The sequence below is a fragment of the Oryzias latipes genome, chromosome 24 (genome assembly GCF_002234675.1).
Source record: "Oryzias latipes chromosome 24, ASM223467v1".
Lineage (NCBI taxonomy): Eukaryota > Metazoa > Chordata > Actinopteri > Beloniformes > Adrianichthyidae > Oryzias > Oryzias latipes.
In genome coordinates, this window is record NC_019882.2 from 13492820 (window position 1) to 13505438 (window position 12619).

General features: G+C 41.6%; 1 protein-coding gene across 2 annotated transcripts; it reads left to right on the forward strand.

The window, feature by feature from the left end:
* Nucleotides 1-816: 816 nt before the first annotated feature.
* On the forward strand, nt 817-12600 carry LOC101160526 (zinc finger protein 395). Of its 2 annotated transcripts, none has more exons than XM_011491765.3 (10): nt 817-1104; nt 3091-3250; nt 3721-3866; nt 3947-4059; nt 4904-5103; nt 5186-5286; nt 6825-7122; nt 10302-10397; nt 10489-10595; nt 11791-12600. In XM_011491765.3, exons 2-10 carry the CDS (start codon nt 3125-3127, stop codon nt 11900-11902), a joined length of 1299 nt encoding a protein of 432 aa, XP_011490067.1. In that variant the 5' UTR covers nt 817-1104; nt 3091-3124; the 3' UTR covers nt 11903-12600. The 2 variants fall into 2 exon arrangements, with proteins under 2 accessions (XP_011490067.1, XP_011490068.1); XM_011491766.3 differs by having other exon boundaries at nt 6828-7122.
* Nucleotides 12601-12619: the final 19 nt, after the last annotated feature.

Consider the following 12619-nt stretch of genomic DNA (forward strand, 5'->3'; position numbering starts at 1 on the left):
GAAGGTTTAAATGGTAAATGCAACAGTGATGTTGGGTTGTGATTTAAATTTGCATGAAAATATCAAATGTTTTGTTAAAATACACAAGAATGAATGCGTAATTTGATCCTTTTTTATTACAGGGCAGGCCTCACACATATACTAGGAGAGTATTGATTTATTTTCACAACAATTTAATTCATATCATAAATGGCTGACTGAAGTTATAGTCTATGTTAGTGCATTTTGAATGATCGGATTCATTTTTTTGTATTTCTTGCAAGATAATCAAGTGTAAATCAGATATGTAGACAAGAATTAATGGTAAATCCACTCATATTTTAGTTTAATAAAGTTCAGCCCACTGTTGTTTGTCCGCATATAAATAAACGTGGAACGTTCTATCACACTGTATGGTCACGTCAAAACAAACATTGAACTGTGATCCTGGCTTGATCACGTTTTGCTAGCGTCATATGTACGTTGTCCGCTGTGATGGTTGTTTTTACCTTATAGTAAAATATGTGATTCAGTCCAAATGGTACTTCCAATATTGATTTCATATTTATTTTATTTTGAAACGACATCACAATGGTATAGAATCTATACCATTATGATGTCGTTTTCTATACTATAGATCAAGTTATTTAGTCGATTGTCTCAGTCTGACCGATCTGATTGGATACATCGATTAACGGTGTTTACTGATTATGGCTGAAAATATGCTTCTGCGCGCAAAAACGCCGTTTTCCATTGTGCCGTCCACGCCGGATGTTGATGTCATTGTAAACACATCAGCGAGGCGGATTTGCGCCTTCTGTGGACCAACAGACGGACCGACCGACCGACAGACAGACAGGCAGAGGATGCTGCTGCTGTTCTTGTAACCCCTCACCTACTAGATCATCCTTTTGTGCGCGGCGCGCTGCAGGCTCATATCTCTGCGCTCTGCCCAGCTGTCTCCCCCGGCATTGGTCCGCCGTGCGCAGACACGTAGCCGCGTCGTCGACCAACCCCCCCATTTTTTTTCTCCCTCCGGCAGATTTGGAGAACCGGCGAGCGGTGGGACGACCAGCGGCTGCAGCACTGACCCGCCGCGGCAGGACGGAGCTCTCCTCAGCCAGAGTAAGTCCAATGGAAAACGCCTCCAGAATTGACCGCAGCGTGGTTTTTATTTGTATTTACTGTGGCAAATTAGAAAAATAAAAGCAGTTTTCTTCTCTGCTGTCTCTGTCTGAGCAGGGGGAGGGGGGTGTTGCTTCTTGTCGCTATCTGCGTTATTACCGGGTGGAGATGAGTGAGGAACCCACGGGTGACAACCCCACTTTTAAAATAAATATTTTTAAAGCAAAAAGTAAAACTAATAGAGTTGAAACAAACAAAACCGCCCTACTTTTCATTGAAAACAATCAATGTCATTCATTTGAATCTATTGACGCGCCAAAGCCTTTCAAACCAGAATTTTAGCGCTTTTAATTAGAAAAGCTTTAAATTTAACTTAGATTACCCGATTTTAACGTCGATTTTTCATTAAATATCATGCTTTTGCTATTAAATCTAGAAACGCCGTTGCACAGACTACGATTATATTTTCATATACGTAATTAGAACGCATTTCGTGTGCATTTTATCCCTTATTTTGGGCTTTTTTGTCATTATTTGTGTAATAAATTGGGTTATTTTAGGACGTTTCCCCCCCAGTCCAGCTCCTGCCCTCACGGCGAAACTCGTGTCCTAACACGTTGCTGGAAGGGGGTGTGTATCTGGCAGAAGAGGGAACAGCCAATCAGCGCCGGAGTTCCACCCACACTGTGGCGCTTGTTTACTACGAATACTCGATGCTGATTGGTGGAAAGCTGGGGGAAAGTCTGGCTTTGTGCTGCATTCGGTGGCGCACAAAATGTGGGATAGTTAAAGATTCCCCCCCCCCCCCCCCGTATTGGCTGGAGGGACATTCGACGAGTAAAAAAGTGAAAGCAGTAAATAAAGAAACACATCTTATTTCCTTTATTTAAAAGTTGTTTTCATGTTTCAAGACGATAAAGACTTTTTATGCTACAAAATATGGAACATTGTGCAACTGAACTTAACATTTCTGTGTTGATGTTTTCACATTTTTTTCAATGCTATTTTAATTTCCTTGTCCTTAATATTATATATTTTTTAAAATACCTTAAATTAATAATTTTGTGCACACAAATTAGCATTTTGTGGCCACAATTTAGTAGTTTATTAGTAGATTTTTTGTGCTGAAGAAATAGCTTTTTGTGAACACAAATGAGTGTTTTGTGGACAGGAAGTAGTATTTGTGGGACCAAATTAGTATTGTGTGCACACAAATTAGCATTTTGCGCAAACAGGTATTTTCTCAGCACAAATGAGCATTTGTTTTAGATAGATTTTTCTCTGGTGCCTATTTATAAAAAATGAACACGATCAAAAATACAATTTATTAAATTGAGCAAAAATGCTCCAGTTATATATCATTTTTTTAAATGTCTAAAGTAAACAAGCAACTTCTATTGCATCATATTTGTCTGTGCAAAAATCCATAAAATCCCATAAATGATTAACCTTTCAAGTATTTGTTTTGGATTGTTCCATCCAGTGTTTGACGAATGCAGCTTTGCCCCCGTTTTACCTCTGTGCGACTCAGCTCACTGTAGCCAAACGTCAGATTATGTCTGTGGAATGTCTGTCACATGCTCTATCAGAGACAGAAAACAAAACTACATTAAGCTTCGCTTCAGACGCTATCTGAGTTTGCTCAAGACTGCGGTTTTGTCTTTTCCTGCAGTCATTTCCAAATCTCGGGTGGTTTTCTTCTTCACACCATCAGGCAAAGAAATGCGGATGGAATGAGAGCACTGGTGTTTCCAACTTTGCTGAAAACCTTTAAAAAAATCACATTGTTGTTTTAAAAAACTATGTTGTTGTGCAGATATTGAAAGAAAACTTCTCCTAGAAGGGGGTTTGTGGAGGGATTGTTTTCTTTATTTAAACTCATGTAAACAGCCGAGTAAAAGTGGAATTCCACTGACTTGCTGCTATAAGTTGCCAGGCTACCAAGATTAAAAATGCAATGAAACGTGTTTCTTTGTGCGTCTGCAGAGGAGTGGGATCCTTCACAGTGTGCAGCAGCATTATGGCAGCTATGGGACCAGAGGACAGAGCTGGAGCAGAGCCAGTCGGGACGGCCGCCTGTCCGTTTGGCCAACACGTTTCTGCAGCAACACACGGCGGTGAAAGACCAGACGGGCAAAAGACTCTGGTGAGAAAGCTAAAGCCTGAAACTCCACTTTAATCGCTGGCTGTTATTTTGGTTTCTTAAAGGTTTGATTGAAATAGGCCAAAGCCACTGACACACCTGGAATGTCGCGCACATTCAAGAACCTGCGTTTAGCCCACAGTGTTCCCCCTGGACAATCAGGGAAGGGCGGCTTCGGTCAAAGTTTGACCTGGTTAAACTTGTAAGACGTGATCAATGGCCACACTTTTTGTACGTAGAGCTTGAAAATAATTGGAGAAACTGGCGTAGCTATGTGTGAACGCAAGAGTTTGAACCTGGAAGCCCGAAATGCACATTTACATAGACTTTTTATTAAGAGTGGCCACTTAAACACGTTTCCGAGGGTGGTGTGAATGTGGCTTCAACAGTTGTTTCATTTCTTCTTATTAACTGAGAAGACCAAAAACCAGGCTTTAACCATAGGCTCACCAGATCTCTACCTCCCTCTGAAGGTGCTGACCCAAAGATGTGTCCAGGCAGAGAGCTTTCATCACAAGAGCAAAGCAGCAGGCCAGGGCAGCCAAGCGGCTCCCTTCCACAATGCCGGGTCTTCTGTGCACTTTGGCAACGTGGCAGGAGCTGTGGAAGTTCAGAACAGGTGAGACCCGCACCAGGAACTAGTTTGGCGTTTGATACATTTGAACCAAAGCTGAATGTGTTGCTTTGCCCTTCGTCCAGCTTCAGGAGTCCTGAGTCGGTGGAGATGGACGAGATCATGGCAGCCATGGTTCTAACCAGTCTGTCCTGCAGCCCCGTAATCCAGAGCCCCCCACAAACAGATCCTGGACCAGGTCTGACTCCCTACTTCTCATCTTTAATTTTTCAATTTTAATTAATGATTGGATCAGAACAGAACCCACAAACATAACATCGTTGAGTTGTCATTTAAATACAGTTCTGCAACTTTAATTGATTACAATCCTTAATTAAACTTGCGAAATCAGTTGGGAGTAAACAAGTGTTGTACAAACCTTGCAAACATTCTGAAAGACATTGTGGCCCAAATCATTGTCCATCCATTTAAAAAGACTCTCCTCTTTGCTTGAGGACTGCACAGTAGAAACGTGTTGTGGGAGGTCTCTTTGATAAGTGCTGCAGTGATTATGTATATTTTTAAAGACCCACTCTAATGAAAATCTTGTTTTTGGTGTTTTTAACATGTTCTGACAACTTTCTCATGATGGAGGACATGCAAAAAAGAGTTAGGCTTAAAACTGCATTTTTGAGTATTTCTCTATTCAAATTGTTGTGAATCCGATCAGGGGCAGACGGCTGGATAGCTCCGAAATTCCGGCTATTTTTGTTGCACCACTAATGTTTGCTTGGGGGGGGTGAGGGGTTCTAAGCCAGAGGGTGAGGGGTGGATGTGACTGCTGCTGTGCTGATCTGTGTCTCCATAGAAAGCTGTGAAGTGGTAGTCTCGAAGAATGACCCACGGCTCATCTGTATTAGTTCAAAACTAGATGAGCTAAAAAACAATAAAGTGAAGCATTTTTCCGCCTCAGCAGGTCAGAGTGGGACAGACGAGCTCCAGCAGAGAGCAGACTCAAATACAGTTTAGGTGCCCTAATTAAAACTCTTGGACCTCGTGTCGCAAGGAGGTGGCTTTTCACAAACCCACTTTGTCTCCTCCAGCTGCCTCGTCCTCGTCGGTGGACATGGAGAGCGGTGGCGGCGAGCTGTCAGACAGCGGCAGCAGCGGCTACTGGAGCTGGGACCACGGCAACGGGAGTCCGGCCCCGTCGCCGTCTGTCACTGAGATGGACAGCAGCCTGGATGAAGGCCTGCAGTTGGAACTGGAGCCGGCGGAGGAGCATACGGCCAAGAGGCCGAAGGTAGCCGTCCACCTGATTGGATCTCCTGACAAAGACGCCCCGTTAGCCATTTCCTGACTCTGTTGTCCTCCTTCTGTTCCAGAACTCTTTCAGAAGTGTGTATAGGTGTCTGTGGCCCAGCTGCAGAAAAGTTCTCACGTCTTCCGTCGGAATAAAAAGGCACATCCGTGTGATGCATCTGGGGTGAGCTTAGTTTTCATTCTCCTTAGGCCTGAAGAACACCTGAGCTGTCTTATTTAAAGCAGATATTTTGTGAAAATTGGAAAGAAAGCTCTAAACTGCTGATTATTGGTATTAGATAATGAAAAATATCATTCTTTCCCCTCAATTAGTTCATTATTTGCTCGTTCGATAATAAAAGAAGCACTGACTTTCTACTGGATCGAGTGAGTTTGACCACACCCTCTGAAAATGGCTTCACGCCAGCTCCAACCAATTAAGTCAATTCAGGCGCTATTTCTTTCTCAATATGGACGCCGCCATGTTGAAGCCAAGAATTGTCACTAAGCAGTGATGGGTCTAAGCCTGTCTGAGTCCTCATTTCTATGGCAACCACTCCCACCAATCAGGAGTGAGCTTGTTGGAAGTCCACTTGAAAGCAGACTACATGAAATCTGTTAATCAAATGTTTTATTGAGACTTCTGATTATTCAGTTTATAACTTGAATAAAAATATCTTGGGGGGGGGGGGGTTATAATTAGCAAGAACATGTTAAAAAGAAAAGAATGGTTATTCTGACAAATAGAATGACTGACAACCATGTTTTCTACACTATAGAGTGCATCGTGAAAACAGACTATAGGCACACTGTCATTTATTTTAAATAAAGGTTTTGAAGTGTGCGTTATAGTACACAAAATGCTGCAATATATGTTTATTTCTCAATAGAAGTCTATGAAATTTTCTTGTTTGGAAAGTTGGACAGTCAATCAGAAGAACATCCACATCCATGCTTGTTAAAAGGAAACCCCATAATCAAAGTTTGTTGGATTCTGTTGTTCAGTTTTGTCTAATATTTACATCATTTTTTTATTACGTCCTTTTTTTTGGATTGTTGTCGTCCTAATTGGCAGTTTCCTGTCTCCTTTCAACCTAAACAAGCCTTTTATAAATGTTTCATTGCTTGTTGGCATCTTTCTCTTATTATTTGATCCAAACTGTTTTAGTTTTGACTTTAATTGTAAACAACTTATTGCTTCATTTAAAATTGTTATTCAATATTTTAAAATATGTATTTTTTGTTTATTTAAATGTAGGCTATACTTGATAGCATGTTTCATGACTGATTTACTCCCTTGGAGAGATGATTAGACGTATTTTTTAATATGAATAATTCCTGTCAGAACCAACGCAGAAATACTTTCTCAGCATCTGTCCGTAACAAAATGGGAAGTTCGTGGTTACTCCTGTTTTCTTGTCATACAAGTTTAATTTGGAGCTAAACTGCTCTAATGAGGCCTAGTTTTGGATCGGCTTCATGTGTCGGACTCAAACGTTTGTGTGTGCTCTGTCTGACCGTCAACTGTTCTGAGATGGAGGGGAAACCTCACAGTTTATAGCTTTAGAGCTTTTTGGGGAGCAAAACAGCATTAAAAAAACAAGAGGGAATAAAATTTTTAGATTATGGAAGAGCTCCGGCTCTGTTGGGAGGAGTTGAGATTCTCTGTCTGGGCTGCCGTGAAGTAAACTGCTCTCCGCTCTGCCTTGGCTTCAAAATCAGCAGTGGGTCGGACCAGTCCCAGAGGGAGGAGGACTTCTACTACACAAAGATCTGCTGTGAGACTGTGGAGGCCTGCTCCGTTCCACCTCCTGCCCAGCAGGCTCTGGGCCAGGCCTTTTCGTCCGCCCATCTCAGCTGGGCCCCCTGTGCTCCTCCTCCAAGCTCAGACCTCCAGATGCCCCCGACTCCCCGGCCCAGGTCCAATTCCAGCTCTGGACCAGGACCGAGCAGGCTCAGTCCACTCAGCCAGTCAGCCCCCAGCAGCTTCTGGCAGATCCACTCTGAGCATCTCTACCAGGTGGGTGCTACAGTCCAGGGACCCGTTTAAAGTGCAACTATCACAATTCACAATTTTTAAATGGTAAATCTAGCAATATGCTAGCTGCCACTTAGAGTCCCAATTGTGATTTTGCCGTCTTCAGCCAAAAAAAAAACCTGTGTCGTTTTCTAGGACAGTCTCTGTCAGTAGTTCATCTGAATTTTGGGAGTTGTGGCACAGAGCAACCCCACCCCCCCTTCCCCTTCTTGTTACAATTTGAATAAAGAAATACTCAGAAATTCTATTTTAATATTTATAAATTTCCTCCATCATCAGAAAAATGCCACAAGTAACAGTTTGAATACCTGTCAAGCATCTTTAAACTGACAACTAAACACACACGCGATTGCAAATGTCAAGAGTTTCAAAGTAAAAGCATTGGTTGAAAAAAGAAGATTTTAGGTAGCATAGTTACACACATTTTTATTAGAACATGTTTTGAATTGAGATAAACATATTTGGCTTCTAAACCAAAGAAATGAAAGTAATAATTTGTTTTTATATTTTCAACCAAATATCTCTAGTTTAGAAGCTCAAAAAATACATGAATTGTTTTATTCAAGTCTTTAAAAGCATTTTCTTATTTAGGGTTATGCCAATTCCTAAAGACTAAAGTGTGCTTTTGGTGTATTTTTTTAATGACGGTGGACATTTATGGAAAAAATTAAGGAAACAAATGCATTTTTGAATATTTCTTTACTCAAATCATTGTGAATCAGGAGCCGACAAAAAAATGCAGTTTGAAAAAGAACGTATTTGTGACGTAGAAAATACGGTGGGCGGGTCACAAGCTCCCTGTTCTGCTCCATTCTGATGGATAAAACTGTACTGCATAGCTCCAATATTGCTCGATGTTTTCGTTTCACCAATAATGGTGGGTTGGGGGCGTGAGGGGTTGTAAGCTAGCAGGAAAGAATGTAAACAGACGGGTGATGGGAGGAGGGGTTGGGGTTGCTCTCTGCCAGCAGTCCCGCCCACATCGCAGAGGCGAATTTCTTATAAACTACTTGAGCTCTGCAGAAAACGACACTTTCTTTTTTCTTTTTTTCTTTTGGCTGAAACGGCAGAACAATAATTAAAATAGATCCAAAGATGATTGGAGTGAGTCTTCAATCGTTTTCCAAAAAAATAAAGATTCATTTTATGCAGGATTATTTAGGGTTTAAGCTTTGCCTCACCTCTTTAAGCAAAAATTTGCTTTTTATGACCCCCGCCCCCAAATAAATAAATAAATAACTCCTGAAGAAATAGCAGAAACAGGTCAATCTGGATCAGAATGAATAAGGTGGCGCTCCGTTTAGGACACTGGTGTCTTTGTGCCGGAGCTGCTGAGCTGGAGTCTCGTCTTACACGGCCGCAGTGCTGTTTCAGATGTCCTCCTTACCCCGCGCCCCCGAGCAGACAGCCCCTCCAAAGAGCCGACGAGCTGCAGTGTTGTTTATGCATCATAAAGCAGCACATTTCACTGGTGACCTGCATTTACCCCGAGCTGCAGAGCCTGTAAGTGGATGCTTTGTGACAGCGAGAGAGCAAGCTGTCTGCCCGCCTGCTCTGCAGAGGAGACTAGACGGAGCAGCCTGCCAGAGGGGGAAAAAAAAACCTTCCACTCTTTTACTTTGAAAGTCTTTCACCTACAAATACAAGTTTTAAATGCATTAGGAGTCACCTCCCAGAGGTTTAGTGTTTGGCCGAGCAGGTGCGTAGATGGAAATGCTTCACTGGAGTCTCTTCTAAACACTCTGGGAGGGGGAATTAACTGACTCTCCTCCTCCTCTTTACTTCCGTCTGGGATGTGGGACGGGATGTGAGCAGCTTTGTTCAGCTCTTGTTCGGAGAGCACCACAGGAAATAATTAACCAAGAAGTTCAAAAGTTTGGCAGTTTAGCAGTTTTTTCCCCAAAAAATCTTCAAACTACTTTCCTTAGCTTTGTCTTAGATTTGTCTTTTATAATCTGTTCTTCCTTATTTTGTGTCTAAATTGGCATCAAATAAGCAAACAGTGATAATTAACCCATTCTTTCCACTGCTTTAATTCATTGATGTTGTTTTTGTTTTGACTCCTAGCTAGAAACCATGCATACATGTTCTGTTCAAATGTTCCCTGCTAGTCAGATGTTTGCTGAAGTGGTTAAAACTGTTTTAGTGTTTGGTAGGGCCAAAGGTCATCTCTGCAGCTGCTGCTGGTTTGATTCCCCATGTCCATATTCACATTCTCTCCTAATAACTACCGTATTTTTGCCAAAGTATCTTTCAAGGAGAAAGCAACAATACCAGCAGTTTTGCTACCCCCCACAGCATGACACTACCACCACCGTGTTTTGCTAAGTAAATAATAGCCATATTGTTTTTCTATATAAAGCCTCATCAGTGGTAGCATCCTCTGTAAATATGAGTGTGTGTGTGTGGTGGGGGGGGTGTTGCTGTTAGATCCCCAAAATATTGTTTCACTCCAGTATGAAGCCGGATGACATAAGTGATGACATAAGTTTTAAAAAAAGACCTTTCCTCGATGCTGCATCCTAAAAACTGGTGTGAAAAATACGTTAAACTGTGATAAATACTTACCATGAATGTTTCTGCACATGCTAAGACAATTTCCTGGCAGCTCAAAGTGTTTAATAAATCAAATACAACCCTAACAACAGATTCAGCCTTTAAAAGTGCTTACATTTTAATGCCATGCTTTCAACGTGTAGAAATAGCTTTCATTGTACGGGATCATGTGTTAAGACAGATGGAGTGGATGGAAAAATCAAAAACTTGTTTTTTGAACAAAGTCTTTAGAATGTTCTTGACTTGTGTACGTCGAGCATGCGGATTCAGATAAATATGAAATTTTGCACAGTTATAAGAAAATCCAGGAATTAATTTACAGACAAAATTTAAACGGACTTGGTTAAATTTAAATTTTAAACATATTTTCCTAAAAATGTTTTCATTCAGAAAAACAAATAGGAAAATAAATTGAATTGAAATATCTCAGAAGTTGAAGGAAGCTTGGTGCTTTATAAAGGAGGCTAAATTCAAAGTAAAAATATAATCCATAGAAAATTGGTTTAAAAAAAATTACATACTCTGTAATTTAAAAAGTTATTTTATGACAATACCTGTTTCATTCATAGTACTCAATATAAACGTTTGCTTCCCGTCTTCTCCAGGCCTGCAGCCCAGTCCAGGTATCCGGGGTTCCCAGAAGCCCTTGCAGCCAGGCTTGGCCCCCCTCCACATCTGTTTCCGGCAACAGTAGCACTCAGGTAGGACCTCTGCTTGACTCAAACAGGTCAAACTCCTCCTCCAGGAGTATTTTCTTTCTTTCAAGACGTCATTGGGTGTCTGTCTCCACAGTTGGTGAAGCCTCGCTGTCGGTCTGTCAGCGTCGGGGAGCAGTGGCTCCAGCAGAACCGGCTGCAGCCCATCAGCGCATCACCATCCCGCACGCACTGCACCTTCAGGTATCCAGACTCGGTTTGTTGTCACAGTCCACTCTCCTGTGCTGACAGGAAGTTCTCTTAAGGTCCCACTTCAGTCATCTTTTGATCAACAGGGGTTCCAGTGGTCTTTTAATTATGATCTTGTCAAAATAACGAATAACCTGCGTTTTCCAAGACATAGTTTCTGCAGGGCAGCAGGAGTTCAGCAGAAATTCACCTCTAAATTGTGACTGTTGGTGCGGAGAAACCCGGTCCCTCTCCCCATTGCTGAGAGCTCTCTATTTACATGCACTCCCACTAGCTTACAGCCTCACATACCTCCACAACTAGGGCTGCACGATGTGAGGAAAACTCGCCATTTGCCATAAAAATGATCAACGCTGCGACGGCGATATAACTTGCGATAAACAAGAAAATAGGTTTGTTTAAAAAAAGAGTCGACAAACCTTAAATGAAACTCCAAATGACGCTCGTCTGTGTAGGAGGCAAGCATCTAACATAAAAGGGGTGCATCCCTTTGGTCAAATGCATAAAGGGATTTATTTGTTCCGTTAAATAATTCCAGCTGCCATAAGGTTGTTTTAGCACATTTACCATTTGTCGCAATTTTCGCCGGCTGATGCAAGATGTGTATTGCACAGCTTGATTTTGCAATAAATATGCAATTTATTATGCAGGCCTACCCCAACCTAACATTATAGGTGCAACTAAAATGGTGATTAATATTAAAGCTATCCAGTTGTTTAGTTTTCAGCCAGATGCAGCTCAGAAGAGGAAAACAAAGCCGTGTGTGGGTCTACCGTCATTTTTATGGCCCACAAAGTGGTCACAGCAGCAGCAGCCAAAAAAATGGCAAGGGGCGTTTAAGTGACGACTTCCAAAGAAAAGTCTATGTAAACGGGCCTTACTGCGCATTTCTGCCTTCCGCGTTTACATATGTTTTTGTGCCTGGTGTGTCCATAGCTTCAGTGTCACCTAAGTAGAAGTTGCACCCCTGACCAAACTATGCAAGAAAAAAATGAAACTTGTACTTTGAAAAATAGAGGAGGGCCTGGTTGCTGACGAGATGATGGCAAGACAACTTTAGTTGGAAATGCAAATTTGAGTCCTCCATCACGAGAAAAATTCTACAAGAACATGTTAAAAATACCAAACCAGTAATTTCATCAGAATGGATCTTTAACACACATTTGCCATTTTGATTTTTTTGTTCCAGGAAAGGTCGCGGTGAAGCCAAGAAATGCCGCAAGGTGTACGGCGTGGAGCGCAAGGATCAGTGGTGCACGGCCTGCCGCTGGAAAAAGGCCTGCCAGCGCTTCCCAGACTAGATGCCACTTCAGGGATGGAGAGACAGTCGGATGAAACAGACTTTTATCAGAGAAAGACTATAAAGGAGTTCAGAAAAACAAGCTCTTCTTATCGTGTGTGTGTGTGTGTGTGTGTGTTTTGTTTTTTTTCCCCCCTCAGTTTATTTTTCAGCCCTAAATGGAATGCAAATAGACTTTTGTGTGTCTTTGTAACTTGATCCTGGAAACTGAAGTCTGCGATGGTGCTGTCCGACTGCCTTGGAACATGTGGTTTGTTAAGCCGCCTCCTACTTCTCCAAAGGTTATAGCCCCATATATACTGTATTAGACTGAGTTGTTTCCTCTTATTCCAATCTTCCAGAGTTTACACAGTGGTTATGATGTGCATTATATTGTGCGCTTTGAGTTATGTACGAGTATTTTATACCCTTTTATTTTGATTTTTTAATCGTCTTTGTTTATACTGCTATGTTTTTTGGCACTTTGTTGTTATACTAACTCACAAGAATAAGCTAAATTTGGTTTGACTCAACCAAGTTCCTTCCATGAGACTGATTCCCTTCCTGCCCGTGTTTTAGCAAACAACCAAATGGATTTTTTTCTGTGAACGCTGTGCGACGAGCATTATGGGACGGAGTTTGTATTAGAGGAAATATATTGTCAAACACAATAAAATCAAAAAGGCACTGACAATTTCAGGTGCTTTTTTTCTCCCTTTTCTTCTTTTTTTCTCGTTTC